Source organism: Ambystoma mexicanum, chromosome 2q (genome assembly GCF_040938575.1).
Source record: "Ambystoma mexicanum isolate Mex_15411 chromosome 2q, UKY_AmexF1_1, whole genome shotgun sequence".
In the NCBI taxonomy this organism is placed as follows: domain Eukaryota; kingdom Metazoa; phylum Chordata; class Amphibia; order Caudata; family Ambystomatidae; genus Ambystoma; species Ambystoma mexicanum.
Window position 1 is genome coordinate 570695332 of NC_090924.1, and position 18706 is coordinate 570714037.

The 18706-nt window shown below is 42.2% G+C and overlaps 1 protein-coding gene across 1 annotated transcript in view; it reads left to right on the forward strand.

The window, feature by feature from the left end:
• VIPR1 (vasoactive intestinal peptide receptor 1) overlaps positions 1–18706 on the forward strand; it is a 1305930-nt gene that overhangs the window by 821400 nt on the left and 465824 nt on the right. Inside the window, exon 5 of the mRNA XM_069647715.1 lies at positions 2591–2688. Within this exon, the coding sequence (XP_069503816.1) occupies positions 2591–2688 (98 nt within the window). The remainder of the gene's footprint in view (positions 1–2590; positions 2689–18706) is intronic.

Here is an 18706-nt window from a genome sequence, read left to right on the forward strand (position 1 = left end):
ACTGGCCTCTGGGAGGCACCAGTGTGCCAAACGAAGTGGGGTTGTAGTAACATACACCATGTTACATAAAGCACATTTACGTTTGTCATCATCTGTTGCTATGGGTCAAACACATTTCATTTAGGTCAAGTTGGTAAACTAAGTTACTCAATCTGCAGGTCTAGTGGAATTTTAAAGAATCTGCAAGGCCTGACTCATCTCACTAATGTGTTACTTCACCAGCACTTAGAACCATTGTATCGCTGCTCATTTTATGTCTTGGGTACAAACAATTTCATATTATATATTAGTACTCCATTGCTAATCAAATGGGGGTGTTTGTTAAACCAAGGAGAAGCACTGTAAGTGAACTGGTGAAGGATTCCTGGTTGTGCGACCTCTGATGGGTGGACCGTGTGCTCTGAAAATGATGCCTAGATGAGTGAGCCCTAACTTGTGAAAACCAAAGACATGGTGAAACAAACCAAGGCGAAGCAGTGTAAGTGAACTGGCAAGGCAATCCAGAAGGAGGGTAAGGTTGACCTAGAGTAGTGTTGAACTTTGAAAGACTGGAACAAATACCCATTGCTATGTTGAAGTCTTGGGGAAGGGAACCCAGAAACTTGATGAACTGCAAAAGCTCTCTTGAGGACAAAGCCTCAAGACCCTTTTATTCTGAACTGTGATTCTTAAACTTTGGGGAGAATTGTGTGGAACTGTGTTGCCTTGAACTTAAGAAAGATAATCTTGAAATGTTTATTTAACTTTCTTGAACTTGGGGAAGGGCAGCTGAAAAGGAAGCTAAGACCTGGAAGAAGCTCAGAATTTTACATTGATCACCATTTATATTGTTATTGACATCCATACACATTGTTTAGCTTTAGTTGTGAGGGCAAGAATAGGTTTTGGACACAGACAGACTTTTAAGTTGAACTTTCTGACTCAGACTTTCCTTAGTTTTGTTCAGGAAGGGAAATCCCACCTTGACATAGGGCAAGTTAGACCTTATACCATCCTCACATTTGACTGAATAAACCCTTTTATTTTGAACTTTGAATCTGATGTCTGTGTCTTGCTTCATGATGTCTGCACACTTCATGAATAGGATTTGAAAGTGCTTAACAGTCTATTTAGCACCATTCCACGTGTTACCACACTTTGTTTAGACATAATTGACTCTGCTTTTCCTGCAATGCAGGGAACTGGAGTTTCTTAAATTATTTCTGTGCACAGAAATGATTTCTGATTTCCATAAGAAATATCTATTTCCAGGTACGGAGACTTCCTATTAAAAAAGAATTGCATAGGTAATTTACCCAGCAATTGATCTTGATAACTTCAAATATTTTTACTTGCTTTGTTAAATGGTAATTGTTAAATGTAACAGGTTTTAACATGGTGTGCATTCATTATTCCACACAGCAGATTTCAATTAAAATAGAAATAAAGTGAATAAATACCAGGTCTCTATCTATTGACGATAAAAGATCAGTTGCATCAGCTAGAGATATAACATAAATCCATGTACTTGATAATTGTCTCAATCCCTTGGTTTAAGTGTGTTGAAAATATATTCCATCCGCTGAATCTTTCTGCGTTATGGTTTAATCCATGCTGTTACAGACCATCGGCCACAAATATCCTAAAACACACATATGGAGTGTGGGCAAAATGTGAAAGTCTGTGCATTTATGAGGGCGGTTCTATAATTAGTAATTACCTAAAAGTGAAAGTTTCCCTCGGCTTTGAAAATGACCTGAACAGATTGAATGCAAAGGATAGGACACCGTTTATCAAACTATGCATGGGGATCCTACCTGTACGAGGATTCACATCTAACTGGAATTCAAACACATCTGCAAAATGGTACCACTGTATCATGCAAGACCAAACTTTACCTCATTTCCTCCTGTGCTGCCCACTGTTTAAAGCCTGAAGGGGCCATTGATTGAAACCCCATTTCAAATGATAAGGAATAAGAAACATTTAAGATGCACTATGATGTTGTAAATCTACAAATGATTGGGAATTATTTTTTAATGCGGCCCAGTTTTTGAGCCAAGCATTGAATAAACGTTTGTTAAACTCACTGGTGAACACTTAGCGAGAAATGTGCCCCGCTGACTGGAGAGTTTGAGAAAGATTCTTTGAAATATATAAAAAATTATCAAGAAAGCAAAAAAAGGCACTTGCAGCTTAGTCTCTATTCATTTTCCCATTGACAAAAAGGGCAATGTTTGCTCGACCGCACAACCAAAATTGCTGGACAGTTTTGGACCAGGTTTGAAACAACTTGGGGAAAAAGCATTACCTTGCAATCTTTTTGTGGTTCGGGGTTATCACGTCCAGTACTTTTTAAATGATGTGCCTCCTCTTCAAAACCTGCTGTAAATCAGGCCCTTGATCTACTGTTGAGTTGCCTATTAGAAACAATTGCTTGACTACAAACACCAAAAGGCAATATCATTTGTGATTAAAGCGAGAAAAAGTTAAAATAAGTATATACTTTCTTATACAGTATGAATAATGTTGAATTGCAATCTCTAATGTGCATGCATCCTTCCAGTTCAATGGTGTTTAATGCATTTCCCTACTTCATTATCTTTAACAGACTACCTTCTTTGGCACAATAAAGACCGGATATACAGTTGGACACAGCCTCTCCCTCATTTCCCTCACTGCGGCCATGATCATTTTATGTGTTTTCAGGTAAGGCTGGTGTGTGGACTACATACTTAAGCAATTCATCACATCTGCACTTGAGCTGACCCATCTAGGTACACTGAACAATGCATGGCTAATACACACACACCCACACACACACACACACACACACAATGCAATAAAAATAATGTCAGTTATGATAACACCAAAGGGCTCACAAAGAATTTAAAAAGTTCAAATACAATAGGCACCACAAACAAAATTACCATCATCAACTTCAATAATAGTGCTAAGAAATAGGACATATCTGTGCATATTTATCATCTATGCAACATAGTGCATGGCATCATTTGCTTTATGTGTACAGAGGCTCTCAGCATGGCTCATGAAACTCCCAGCAAGATATCATTCGGAATTCTCCTGTTCTAATCAACACAATTTACATATTCACTGTTGATAAGGAACCAAGGGATCCAAATGACAGCTGAGTGTCTGTTGTTTCATAAAGAGCAACCATTGTTGAAATGTGACATCTGTTTAGTTTTCCTGATAATTACAAGTTAAACAGTACTAACAACAAGTTAAACAATTACTAACGTTAAAGTCCGCAGGTTTCATCATATTTACTCTAGAAACTGGGCTGTGTACTGGACTTTTTTTCTAAATAACTGCTCTTTTATTTGTAATCAAACAACGTATGCACAGATTGACTTCTCTGGGGAAGGATATGTTGCAGTGTGAAGTGCTTTTGATCAAACACATAAAGCAACTCTGGTTAAAGCAACTCTAAAGATGTTTTTAAATGAGCAGCATTGAAATGTAAACATAACGTGTAAATATGGATATCTCTGAATGAAATCGAATACAGAGTTTGTGTATACCATTTGTCTTTATTTTAGGATTATTTGATGTAGGGTCTTAAAAATCCAACACAAAACAGCAGCCATTTCACATTCTGCCTTAATGGAAGACAACTATTGCTGTACTCATGTTTCAGAAACAATGTATTATTTTCAGTGACATGACTATATGTTTTGTCCATAATAGTCTACATGTAACCTGTTAATCCCATTGATTAAATTTGAAAGATGCAAATTATGTCTCAACGGGGATTGCTAATCTTAACACCTTCATGTAGAAGACATCCTAGCAGTTTGGCAAGCATTATTAGCAAGATATGTTTCCAGCCTCCGCTCAATTAGCAAAGAAAACGGGATTTCTTCTTTAAATAATTTTCCTTAAGTGAGTTTGAGTCTATATTCGCTCCATAGTACATATCGCCATCACTCTGAATCTCAGGCTCCCTTTGTCAGGTTGCATTCTGCATTTTGTATACATTGCTCCCTTATTTGTACTCTGTTTTCCTTTTCATCTTTGGAATAAGGATTTCGGTTCATAGTTTACCTGAGACTTTTTTTTAAAGACAGGTACTAGTTGTGTGTCATGTCAACTACTCAGAATGTCCGAACCAGCATTAATCCCATTTAACAAGTTTAGAACAAATAGTATCCAGATAATTTATTCACTTTTAACCAGAATCCCTGTTATAAAACCAGTGTTTTATTGACCATACCACATCCTAACTACAAATCGAATCCTCTTGCTCTTGAATTTAGGGTTTTAACAGAATTTCTTCCTGTTATAGTTCGATTAGTATTCTTATTGTAGATATTTGGAAAATGTGTAAACCAATACTCCTCTTTCATGCAGGCCACTAGTTTCCCAAATCCTATAATTCGCACACTGGGATTCATTGCAAGAATCTCTCAATATCCCCTATCTCAATTGCTTGTTTAGGGACTGTCCATTTTGCTTGTTTCCCCAGCTTCTTCTATCATACGCTTATAATCCTTAAATCCTCTGTTTGCTTTCCAGCTCCACTTTTAGCTACCTCCACATGTTTCCGTTTTGCTATTCAACATTCCTTATCATACCAAGTGTTATTGCCTTATAGAATAAGGGAGGGGCTGTTATTGTGGGATAATGACGCACCACCAGGCTATAGCACGTGTTAGGCAGAATCCTGTGCAGTTCACTTAGAGAACACTGCAAAAAGATTAAGACTACAGGAGTAAGCAGTAAACCCAATTGGTAGCAGTCTGCACCACCCAGATTTACCTGGTAGCTGTGGCTGAGCAGTCAGGCTTCTCTCAAGAAGGGTAGGGCAGTATATAGAGTATATACAATAGGGCTAAAAACACAGTAGAGCAAACAAACACTGACCAGAGCTTTGTATAAAAAGTATATAATTATTTATTTAAAGCACACTTTAGGCAATATACTAGCACTCTAAATAAAAAGAAAGTTAAAACACAGGTAAAGTATACACACCTGCCTTAATGACTATTAGACAAGTCAGAATTAAAACACCACGATTTGTTAAACAGATGTGAGCGCATAACCTGATGGCACTCCAACAGTTCATTTAAAGGGAGAGAAAAAGGCAGAACATAGAAAAAAACAGGTCCCAACACTTTTAGGAGTTCCCAGCAAGGGAATAAAGGCAGTATAGATTGTAGAGCCAAAGTTCATAGGCCAGGCCCACTTTGAAGGGAGCAAAGTGAAATGTGCCCATGATCACACGGTTTAAAATGCACTAAAAGTCTTTGCAGAATGTTCAAAAGAGGTTGGGGCGATTCAAGAAGGTACAGTTAGAAGGTCTGGGGCCAACCCAGTTGGCAAGCCAAGGATTTAAGGGTCACCTTGGGCAAACCAAAGGAAGGGAGGCCAGGAGGACCCCTACCTTAAACAGAGAGGAAGCTTCAGCGGTGGCAGTTGTTCCTGGCAGTGGTTGCAGTTCATTGTTTCGACCAGGGGAAGAGAGGATCTCGTAGAGGAGGAAACGTGGTGTCGTTGCACTGCACAGGGATGAAACCAGCCACAGAGTTTGTCAATAATATTCACGGTCAAAGTGGTGAAGCTTGGCTATCCGGCCGCCGGGGTGCTTGGCACGGGTGACTCGACCAAGAGACGTCTTTGGAAGGTGAAAAGGGCAAACTGGTTGGTCCCACCAGCTCAGAGGAAGAAGACTCGTCCAGCAGAAGATCTTCTCTTGTCCTCGGGAAAGTGGTGAGGTCGTTGCAGCAGGGCTCCACCGGTGGTGTCGTCGTTGTAGATGGCTCAGCTTCTTCCCTCTTTGGATTCTTAGGTCCTGTGGCGACTTCTGAAGTTCCAGTCCCAAAGGCCCTGCTTTTATGCAGAAAACCCCCCATTCATCAGCCTTGCTGTCAATCACACATGCTAAGTGGTGAGCTGGGCGGCTTACCACTGGGCCAATCAGAGTAGAGTGCGACTTGGGTTGCCGAGGCAGCGCAGTCCAGGGTGCCAATTGCCCCCTCCACCCCTCCTGTGGAACCCAGACAGAGTGGCACCATTTGCAGGGCTTCTGTGGAGAAGCCCGCCAAAAAGTGGAACAAAGGGCTCGACCTTGGTCAGAGTTACAGAGACGGACACGAACGCCATTTTAGAAAAGAGTTCTGGCAAAAAGACCCAACCGTGAATTTAATATTAAATAAATAAACTGGCGGTATCTTTAACATTGCACCAAAAAGTGGTGCGTTTAAAATCAATGGGAAAATCCCTTAGGAAATATTCAGGTGGAATATTTTGCGTGGTAATCACTGCCACCAGCCAAAAACTCGACAACGGGGGATTGGACAGTGCCCCCTTGAAAACAGACCCAGGGGCAATAAAATTAACCCCTTCCAGTACTACCACGATATGATGGTTTGTACTGGTTCTGTTCACAATTTAGGACTAGTAAGGTTAATGGTGACTTTACATGCCCTGGGAGACACTAGTCAGTCCCAGGGTATGGAGTCTGTTTGGGGGTCACTATGACACCCCTGTGTTACTGCACTGAGGGTGATGTGTAACACACACATACAAAATAGATGATACCCTATGGAGCAGAAAGAAACCCCATAGCCCATAAGCACTCAAAGAGTCAAAGACATACCTCAAATCATGCCTAAGAGTGGGAGGAAAAGAGTCTCACTCTTAGCAGGAGAAAAAAAAAAAAATCCAGCAAAGCTGCTGGGGGACTCACTAGGTTTGGGAAATTAGCCTTATAAGATAATTCTCCCTAACAGCACGAGGTGAAGCTCATTGCCATAAGTTGGGGAAGGGTCATTATCCCAATCGATAATGAACACTCCTGAGGTTATAATGCTATTAGCAAATGCTGATAGCAGCAATACATATCCTGGAGATGTTGTGCCAAAAAACAAAAATGGTGCTTTAAGAGTGAAAAAAGTAAATAGACAAACTGAGTTAGTAAATTTCCCCAAGTTAAGCTTTTTTTTTTTTTTACTTGCAACTTGGTTGAACAGGAATAGGTTTAACATGATCATGCATGAGGTGTTATGTAAAAGTAAATTGTTTCTCAATAAGAAATTGTAAGAATTTGCCAATGTGTTTTCTCTTTCGTGTGTTAATTACCATGTTGCAGCAAAAAAAAGTCCTCCCAGAGAGGACGTTTCTTGTTGAAACAAAATCTCGCCTGCAAATTGCTTTGTTGTTTCACCGTGTGCTTCTGAAAAACAAATGTTCAGAATGCAGTCGATGCCAGTAGTTATTGACTGCACTCTAAGCATTCTAATTGGATGAGAGGATGTCCATAACGATGTTCATGTTCTAATTGTATTTAAGTACCTACTTTTATACACCCATATTTTACCAGCAAATAATTTTTCCATTTCTATTTCTTAAAGGTCACCTTCAAAAACCTGGATAATGACAAAATCATCCAACAAACACTAGATGGGCGAGCACAACATTATATAATCAAGAAATATGATACATATCTGACCTGAACTTTAGGGAAGCCGGAGTAGCTCCCTTAGTTCTGCCATTACAACTATGTAAACCAAGTTCATTACAGCAGGCAACCAGTCTCAAAGCATTATTTAAATATTTACTTGAATGGGTCATAACTAATTGGGAAAAAAACATGCTTCGTCTTCTACCCCCTAAATACCAAACATAACTGGCATGGATTCCAGCTGATAGTCAAAATCTGCAGCTTTAAGATTGTGGGTTTCTTTTCGAAGAGATAACATATCCCCCAAACTAGTCTGATACTGAAACTGTTCTGTTCTGACATGCACCTTTAAAACAGACAGTGTTGTACCATCTCCCAAAAACATTTGAAGTAAGAAGCTCTCTTGACTCACACTCTAATTGAGTTGCATCTGAGCAGGCCTCTGAAGAAATCCAAGTTATAAGCCCATCACTTGGTCTTCCATACTGCCTCCTTACAGTTGTTTTTTAAAAGTATTAACACCCTTGAATATGGAGGGGGTGAGTTAACCTGCTACAATTTATTTCGTAATCTCATACAAAAGCATGCCAATCAGGGTCATCACATACTACGTCTTCTTGTGGCAAGGCAGCCATTATCACTCCCAAGTGGTGCTTAGCCTGTCTTTGCAGAACAATTAAATCTGACAATTTGGTTTAGACAAGTAACTGATATTTTCAATGTGGTGATAGGCCTCATTAAATACTAGAAGAGACTTAAACAATTCCACTATAGTCAGGTTTGATACACTACGCTGGATCAATAATAGTCCTTTAAATAAACTATTGTTTCTTATTGTGAATATGATGAAATTGTCTAACATCATGTTTGTCCTCTTTCTGTTCTTCATCAACGATATCATTATGTATCCCTGAAAGACCACCTTTTCTGTGTTTCAACCACATGAATCACCTTTTTATTAGCAAAGATTTTCTGTTGTACTTCCCTCCAAGGGCTTGTCTTCAGGAGCTGTCTCATACAAATCGTTTGTGATGTGTACCACTTCCGACCAAATATTAGTGGCCCTAACCTCACTTTAAATATATTAGTATAACTACAATTGATCTGTTTATCCCTAGGTAACAATTTTCTGCCTGCAAGACCCTTAGCTTATTTGTATCTTAGATGAGGGTCCTTCTCAAACAAGGTACAAATGACAATACTACATCAGTCTTTGGTGGCGTACCTAACATTATACCAAACCCTTTGTCTTTCACACTTGTGTAGTATTTGTTTTGTTTGTTTTATTGGGGTGCATTACAATACAGCTTAGAATCACGGTACGAACATACAGAATAATAGGGGCAAAACAAAAGAGTACATAAAGGTATGAACATACACACGCAAATGAGGGTTAAGGCAAAGTCAGGTTAACAAAGGCAATACAACAAAATCAGCAGGGCAGATACAGTAAGGCTGTGCTGATGTCAGGCTTAAGTGCACTTTCAAGAGGGAGGCGAGATGGATGGATTATAGTACTCTAGTCGACCGGGTAGGTTGTTCATTCATGGATAGCCATTTTTTGGTGTTAGACCTAAAGCTTTGGAAGGACTGGTCAGTGTGCACATAAAGGGGGAGAGCATTCCAAGCTTGGGCTGCTTCAACAGGGAAGCTATTGCCGCCAGCTCTTTTCTGGTTGAAGCGAGGAACCGATATGCAGAAGGCATTGACTGACCTCGTCGGACTAGATGAGGTTTTCATAGTGATTTTATCTTTTAAGTACTGTGGTGCAGCATTATTGAAGCATTTATGCTTAATGGAAACTAATTTGCAGTAGATCCTGTCCATAATGGAAAGCCATTTGTGGTTCCTCCTAGTTTCAGAGATGTGATCTCTCCGTGGGATGCTCAAGGCTGTTCTGGGAGCATTATTTTGTAAGATTTGCAGTTTGTTCAGTACTTGTTTATTTGCTCCTGCATAAAGAGTTTTGAAGTAATCAAGTTTTGACAAGATTTAAGCTCTCACTAGTATGATGCAGCTGTTAGTGGAAAGGTAAGGTTTACAGCCATGTATGAGCTTACATGTGTAGGCAGTGGCAGAGGCCGTCACCTTGACTTGTTTTCTGAGGTTCAAGGTGGAATCTAGGTAGAGGCCTACAGTTTTAGTTTCCTTGGCAGTTTTAATGATGTTACCATCTACGTTAAAGGACAAATAATGGGTATCTTTGTGTTCATGTTGGTAGGGGCACCTGGGATTAGGATTTCGGTCTTCTCATCATTCAGACAGAGGCTATGGGTTGCCATCCATGCCTGAATGATGAGGTCTATTTTGTTTAGTAAGGCAAGGTCCAGGTCATACTTTCCAGAAAGAGGTATGAGTATCTGGGTGTCATCTGCGTAATTCATGTAGATGACACCCAAATGACCCAGTTTGTCAAATGGAGGCTTAGTAAATACATTGTATATAGTTGGAGAGACGCATGAACCTTGCAGCACTCGACATGTAATGGGGACTGGGTCCGCAGCGGCGGAGGGCAAAAAGACTATAATCTATCTCTTACTTAGAAAGGATTTGATCCAGTCTGCAGTGTCCTGTGAAAAGTTTGTCACTGATGACAAGTGTTCGCAGAGTATGTTATGGTCCACCAGATCAAAGGCGGATGAGAGGTCAAACAAGAAGAATAGTGCACATTGTCTAATATCTTTCAATTGATCTATTTGCATTTTCAGATCGATTAAAGAAGTTTCCGTTCCGTGGAGAGGTCTAAAGCCCGAGTGTCTAAACCCTAGGAGATTACACAGACATTGAAAATGCTCTCACCAATAAAATTGCCACACTACAAAACAAAATAGCAACTAATTGGCTTAACCTTGGTAGTTCAGAGATTGCCCAGAAACCACAAAAAAACCCAGCCTTGAATATGCTCCAAGAATTAATATTTGCCCAAGTTACCACCTCAGAGGTCGAAAAAATCATTGCCTCCCTGAAACCTTTGAGATGCCAAGGTGACTTATGTCTGGCACAAATAATTAAAGAGGCAGCCAGAGGCCTTGCCCCATTTATCACAAAATTAATAAATGCCTCTTTTAGGACTTGCCTGGTACCTACAAACCTTAAAGACGCTTGTATTCTACCCTTCTAAAGAAAGCTACACTAGACCCCACTATTCCAACCAATTACAGGCCCATAACAACTGTATCATTTTTACGTAAAATAATTGATAAAGTGGCATACATACAAATTCAGCATTACCTAGAGGCTGATGCCTTATTTGTTTTTTGGGTGGGAGTTGTCAGGGACTATGGGTGATTCTAGTTCCCTCAGTATTGAAAATAGTTCCTTTGTACTGGAACTGGCATTATGAATCCTTTTGTTGTAAGTTTCTTGTGTAGTCCTGATGATCTCGGCTTTGTAGTACGCGGATATTTCAATTAATTTGTCTCTGTTTTCTTTTGAAAGGTGATTCTTCCATTTAGCTTCCATTTTACTTTTTTCTAACCTGAGGGCTTTCAACTGAGGGGTAAACCAAGTGTTATGGTGAGCTTTAGGCTTGCTATTTCGCAGTTTAAGTGGGGCAATGGATTCTAAGGCAAGGGTCATGGTGTTGTTAAATAAGTCTATCAGTTCTTCCTTGTCTTGCAATTTGGTAGAATTCAAGGATGAGATCAGGATGGGCATCAACTTATCCACAGTGATATTATGTTTGTTTCTAGTGAGGAAGGGTGGCACAATGGTTTCAGGTTTGATAGCTGGCCGATTGGCGCAAGTGGTAAAGGTAATGAGAGAAAGATCAGTCCACGTCTGGGGTTCAATGGACGTGATGGAAGTGGCACAATTGTGGTTGGCCAACCAGTCTAGTGTTCTTCCTTTCTCATGAGTGGGTTGGCGGATTCTTTGCGTGAAGTTTAGTTCTGTTTGTGAGTCCGCAAGTAGTTTAGCTGCCTAGTAGTTGGGGTCTGAAAATCCTAAGTTAAAATTGCCTAACACTAGGATTTGTGAAGTGGGTTTGGTGTTGTCTGAGAGTATGGTGATGATGTCCTCCTCAAAGTTCCCAATAGGGCCAGGAGGTCTGTATATTAGGTGGATGGTTAGGGTACTAGTTTTGGAGGTGGCTAATTTGACTGTGAAAAGTTCACAAGACTTGACTGAGGGGGCAGTGGTTACTCTAAGCGCTTAGCTAGCCTTTACAATGAAGGCAACGCCGCCACCTTTAGATGTTTCTCTGTCAGCTCTTACAATGGTGTAGGAGTCAGGAATGGCCAGGAGGAGGGAAGTACCTGCTGCATCATGGAGCCAAGTCTCTGAGATCGCTAGGAAATCTAGTTATCTTTTATTAATAAAATCGGCTATATCTGCTGCATGTGCGATGATGGATCTGGCGTTTATTAAAGCGCCTTTGATGAAAGGGGTCATGGCCTGGGATGGGCTTGGAGAGTCTTTGTCTAGGTTCAGAGTAGATTTATATTAGTTATGAGGTGCTGTGGTCCTGGAGAAAATGAAGCAGAGTTATTAGACATGAGGGGAAACACACTTTCTTATGGTGTGTATCCGCTGACAATGCATCTCTGGTAAACCTTGAGCCCAGTTGTTGGTTTCTAAGGTCACTGCCATACGGTTGGTTATCTGTTGGTTTAATAGCGAATAGCTTGATCCCTTGGCTAGGGGTGGGGTGAGATGTGTGGTTAGAGGGTCTGATTTGGTTGGTGTGGTAGTTACTGAGTCTAGGTATTAAGTTAAGTAGGAATAAGGTTGATTTAACCATATGCTCATGAGAACTTTGTTTTAAAGGTGGAAGACATTTTGTGGGTTTAATCTGCATGGAGGGGTTCATACTTAGGGTGGTAGGCGTTATCTCTGGCTGAAGGTGGTTGAGCACTAAGGCAAAGAGGAGACACAAGATTAAAAGAGGCCAGTGACCAGCAGTATAAAACTTGGTGGCGAAAATGCTATATTCAGAGCAGTCACAGGTGGATCACGGCTAATTATCTGAAATGCACTTGTTAGACAGTAGTCTTAATAAGCGGTATGAGCTGTTAGAGTTGTGGTAGGTTGTTGTCAACATTACCAGTGTCGGTTAAGTGAGTCCATGGTGTAGATCATTGAGTCTAGCTCAATGTAGTTCTTTGAGTCAAGGTTTTAATTGCTCTAGGGCTATGTGTAACAGCAGACGTCAGATTCGCTGTAAGGGTTTCGCTAATGTTAACAAGGCAAATGCAAATTGCACAACATGTATAAATAGTAGTTGCAATACTTGAAAAAGCAAGAGCGTCAGTTCTGATCACTAAAAGAGATTTGATAATATGAACAAAACAATTGCGAGTTGCAAAAAGTATATAAATAGCAGTTACAGCATTTGATATGGCAAAGGCGTCCGTCCTATTCACTATGGGGGATTCACTAATGTAAACAAAACAGTTACAGATTGTGTGAATTGCATATGTAACAATTACAGCACTTAATAGGGCAAAGTCATCAATTATAATCATATAACAGCTCAAATAGCGTGTTATTGTACGAGCGGCTTGAGGTGGTAATGTCAATCCCTCACTTTAATATATGGGGCATTAAATAACATAGTTCCGGCATAGTAAATTAGCAGATTCATCAACTGGTCATAAGGTGTAGGCTGCCTACAGCGATCTAAAGGTCAGTGGATGCAGGATGAGCCCTGGTATGACTAACCATTGTAACACGTAGATATAAACGAGCAGAAGGCGTGATGGTATAGGCCGCTTGAACCGCAGTCGGTTAGGACAGTGAAAGGCAAGGGAAGGCCAGCGAAAGAGGGTGGTAGCTCACAGTAGACACTGGCAATAGGTGAAGGATAGTAGGAGACAGCAATAGTAGTGCGCCTAGTAGAACAATGAAAGTTATCAGCAGTAGAACGGTATTACTAGTGCATGTAGTCAGTAGTTAGTCAATATTTCTGAGAGGTTTCACAATGCATTACAGGAATGCAATCTAATCAGCGTGTCATTGTGGAGCAATGCGATACAAATTACAAGTCAGCAGATAGCGTTATGCAGTTGACATAGCTTTCGCTGACAGTTTACACTAAGGAGATAGCCGGCGCCTCTTGAAGACAACACGAGGCGCTGGATATATGTTTATAAGTAAGAGATAGCGTTAGGTCCAACATATATAGTACTTAGCTGGTAAGAGTGCAGCCAACTGGTTGACGGGGGACACACGGGACAGAGTTCTTGCTGCAGGGCGCTCGTCTAGCTCTGTCAGGCTCAGACAGGAGCCTTTCTTGGTTGCCTTTGTTGGGGGACGGCTAATGCCTGCCGGTGCCCCACGATAGGCTAAGGAAAGGTAGCTGCCCAATCAGGAGGCAGTTACTCAGGGCAAGTCAGGAAGTAGAGCTGTTTCACAATAATGACAATTTCCAGGCGGCGGCCATCTTAAAGGTGGAAAATCATGCGGTTTTCAATGTTGCCAATAATTAAAATCACTGCAGTATGGCACTGTGGGTTTAGCACATCGAAGCGACTTCAATATCAGCAGGAGAGCAATTATGAAATGTATTGTGGCGGTCAGTGTTGCACAAGGCAGGAAGCTAGCATAGGTTGTGGATTAAGCCCAGTGGCTTACCTCGCTAGATTCTAGTCAATGGAGGGGTGACAGAGCTTCTCCTGCAGACTGCAGATGTAGGGAGCTCCTGCTCCTACTGCGGGTGGCACGATGTGGGACCAAGGCTCAGTCAGGAGCCTTTGTTGGGGGCCGGCCAACACCTGCCGGTGCCCCATGCTAGGCTAAGGGAAGGTGGCTGCCCGATCAGGAGGCAGTTACTCAGGGCAAGTCAGGAAGTAGAGTTGTTTCACAATAACAATGATATTGACTTCTCGCATTGCCCCTATTCCCAGCACTTGGCTGGCCATTGCATTGGGTTTCTTCTTTGGGAATCATCCTGTTCTCAATAGGATGCTCCAAAATCTCTGTATATATGGACCTATCGACGGCCATCACTAAGTTACTAATTTCCCTCTACCATATCTCTTGTAAATATAACTTCCCTGTACAAGTCATAAATGTAGATTTAAAATCATCTAGTTCCTTTACTTCCATCGTTGGATTGTTTGCAATGGTACTGCAGTGCCCAAACAGACCAACTTGGGTAGCACAGGTGCTAATAATAGCTTGTATCACAGAGACTGGTGCTGTTATATTGCTGGTCATATCATTAAGAATGTATTCAGCATTTTTGTACCCATCCCTATAAACAATAACATGCTTGGCTTTCACAATGCTGAATACATGATGACTGTCGATCGAATACCGTCTGAAAAGCCACCCTCCTCTCCTTCACGAACATGTCGCTATGATCTTCACATTTTCTCAGGGGGTAGAACTTATCAGAGATAAGAAAACAATCATCAGACAGCAGGCAACAATCATTCCATCTTTTGACTGTGCATCATATCACTTGTGTATACTTCCCTACTCCAATCTTGCTGCACTAACACTATCTTATTAGGATCATCATTTGCAATACTACTATATGATTTGAGTTTCCCAAAAGGGCATCAATCAATCAATCAGTTGTTCTGGACTTCACCTGTGTTGCACAGTCAATCAGATCCTGACATCCCTGCATATGCCACCTTGTAGCGTTAGTCTAAGACATGTCATTAACTATGGAGGGTTGTGTATGAACTATAACAATGCCAAAGATAATTTTTTCTCAATGTAACATTTTCTTTGGTATGCTGTGCCTGCTTTGCTAGACATGTACACCCATGTTGACCAATATCAACTTCAGGAGAACCTTGTCTTACTGCCCATGCCTAGACAATCCCTAGTTTAGACTCACCAAGATCAGTAAAAAGTGATTCTAGAAGACTTGACTTCCAATATGGGGGCTAACATTTTAGCAGTTTTTCTTTTTCTTTTATGTCATTATACAATCTAGTTGTAGCCTTCCACCTCCCCATAATTGGACCACAATTAACCTCCATTAACTCTCCTGTGGTAACAAATTTAAACAGTAAGCCTATTATAGATATTGCTAATGTTGTTGGCAAAGTCCCACCTCAACAGACCAGGTATACCAACAAATTAAAATGTTTAGTGAATACCTTTAAATGCCAGCGATACCCCTGGGACATTCCAGCTTAACCAAATATTGCCCTAATTGGATCAATGGGCCTCATTACGAGTACGGCGGTAGGGGGTTAATGGCACCGGTAAGGATGCTGGTGCCGTTAACCTCCTACCGCCACATTCCGAGGTCCCTTAGCGGATCCCACTAGGGCCGGCAGGTTTTACCAGCTGCCCTTAGAAGGACCCGCTAAGGGACCAGGGAGCTAATAACGGGCCCGCTATTTGCGCGCCCGTTATTAGCTCCTTCCCCATTCCCACTGAGCCCTATGGGGGTTCGAATGGGAATAGGGAATGATTTTCAGAATGGGGACTTACCAGGTCCTCCAAGGTTGGAATGACCCGGAAAGTCCCCATTCCGACTACCCGGACCTGGACACGGGTTTGGAGGCAACCATGGTGCTAACAGCACCATGGCTGCCTCCAAACTCATAATGAGGCCCAATGTTTCAATTTTTTATGTTGGTAGCTGCATACGAGTGTTAGGCATGTGCAATACAATCAACTAGTCACTAGTAATCAGGCTGTATCAAATTTAACAGGAATACAATAAAGGTTAAAAATATAAATCAAATCATGACAATACAATCTTGAAAAAGTTGCTCATAAATCCAAAATCATGTATGAATCCAGCCATTCTAGAGCAAACTGGACTGCTTAAGGGGCACCGCTAGTCCAATTCAAACCCTTCACCACAGCCACGTGTGTCAAACCTAAGCTCACTTGGAAATTGCCCTCGGATAACTAATACTAAAGTGTTAGATGTCTTATCAAGAGTCATCAAAAAATGACAAACGACAAACAAGATAGAGAAAGGAATAAAGGTTGAATACTCATCTACATAGTGACAACTACGTTGCTGCAGATCCTAAGCAATAGAAAGCAGGCTGCATGCTCTGAGCGCCAAAGGATGCTCAAGAAAGTGTTAAAAGTATCGGGAGGGAACACTTTCGTCACGCTCTTACTGCAATGTCGTTGCTGAAAGAGTAGGCAAATGTGAGCACCACCTGCTGGGGCCTTCTACAGAATGCCCTGGACAGCCACACTTCACACACCATCCTATGCACTGTTAGTGTTTTTTTCAATGGAAAGTTACTCCTCCATTAGTGATCCTCAGGAAAGCTTAGCATCCTGCAACAGTCTGCCCTTGGCCACACACCTTTGTGCAATGAGCTTCATGCTGTCTCCTTTTTAGTTTGGACACATTTTTGAGGCACAAGCCACACATTTGCCAAAACCATTGTTACAAGAGAGAGAGAGAGTGAAATGGGGGTCTGAACTGAGAATATCTGACCGGCATAGCAATCAGCAATGTCACAGAATAAAATGGCCAAATCACTAAAACGTATTTTTCCAAACTTCTCCGCTGTACTGCCTACCCAATCAGGAGCAACAGGATTTGCTCCAATCAACAGCTTTGTAAAAAGCAAGTCATCAGGGCTTTCCATGTCCCAGTTGCATAGTGATTTGCCTCTTTGGGCTATTTTGGGCAACTTTGCATACTGGGAGTACGTTGCTGGTTGTGTTTTTGCTTTGGACCTTGCTATTGCTAGTACTGTTTGGCTTCAGAACTCTGCTTGGTCTCCCTGCTACATGTAGCAACTGAAAATACTGCATACCTTTAAGGGAGAGGTGTGCCTGGGGGACGCTGTGTCGACCAACAAGGGGCTTCACCCCCATCCGTGGTTCCAACAAAATCCTGCTGGACTGCGAAGCGGCTGCGAAGTGCCGGAAAGTTCCAGTCTGTAGATGGCAGTGCTGCAGGCCGTCTTGTCGTGCTCCACTGCTTGGAACTGTAAGTACTTTTCCCCTGGGAGCGCAAATTGAATTGTTTTATGCCCCAATTGTGTAGAGGTTATTAGATTGCAGCTATCAGAGCACAGGAGTCTGTGGAGGTTTGTAGTACCTATACCCTTGCTATGGGGTTGCAGTGATGGCTTGTCTATCGAGTCTGAGGGGGGGGGAACTGTCAACCTTTGGCAGCTCCTTGGAGGCCTGTCCAGTATCACCTCTCCCACCAGCAATGGACAGTGTTAGGCCCCTTGACCGTTACAGTTTGGAGGGTCACTCTTCGCAGGTGGAGGAGGAGCCAAGACCCACCAACTGCCCCTTCGATTCTCAAGTACACATAACTGCTAAAACTATTTCAGTCCTGAATTTACTAGAGGCCATTAATATGGCACCAAGTTCCCCTCCCCTCATGGATTCAAGGCAAGCAGGGTGCTTGGTGGCTGGTGGCGCAAGCTCTCCTGCATCCCTGCTCAGGCTTCCTCCTGCCAGGACTGATTTTCTTCAAAATGTTGAACTTACTGCAACACCCCCATTGGGGATCCAGCGATGGGAGCCTTTAGGCTTGCACCCTTAAATCCTCCCACTGCAGGAGTCAAAAGGTGATCTGGTCCCCGTCGGGGGGGCCCAACAGAGTTTTTCTTCAGCTACTCAAGTCCCAGGTGCGGCTCGCTCTAGAGTCTACAGGTTTGCAAAAATTCCATGTAACTCCTTCCAGAAGAAAGCGGTCGCGGGTACTCTAACAAAATGCTAGAGAACCTGGCTCCAGAGATGACTTCTCTGACCTCTTGGTTCTCTTACCGCTGCTCAGACCATAATTCGACTCAGCCAGTGATGCAGCCGGTCCCTGTAGCTGCAACACATAAGCCCCCCTCCCACCAGAAGTTGTGCCAAGTCGAGTGGGGTTGGTTGGCTGATTCCACCAAGAGAGTGCCCTTGCGGGAGGTGGGGTGAGGGCTCTACGAGTTTGGCAGTTGTGGGGGAGCTTGAGGATTAAGGGGGAAGCTTAGGGGGAGCCCCCTCCTTAAAAATGAGAGATGACTTCGAGAAAATTGCAGGGGAGTCCCTTATGAAAAAAACAAAGACGAATACACTGGGCGCCGCCCAGTGCAAGTGCCAGAACTGGACACCCCACCAATTATTCAGAGGCAGGAAAGGTCAGTACTGGGTCACAGGCCACCAACTCTCTGCTGGGTCCGGGGCCTGCCTCCTCACCTTTGGATAGTCATCTCACAGATGAAGATCTTTTGTTAGATCTAGCCGCGGCTGAGATGGAAGCACAGGCCCGAGAGCTGGAGCGAGTATCGACACAGACGGCCTTGTCAGTGACTTTGGCTCCATACATGAAACTACATGATTCACTGAGCGACCATATCAAGGATCAGTCCACGCTGATTGCAATTCTGCACACAAAACTGGTATTCCTGGAGGAGT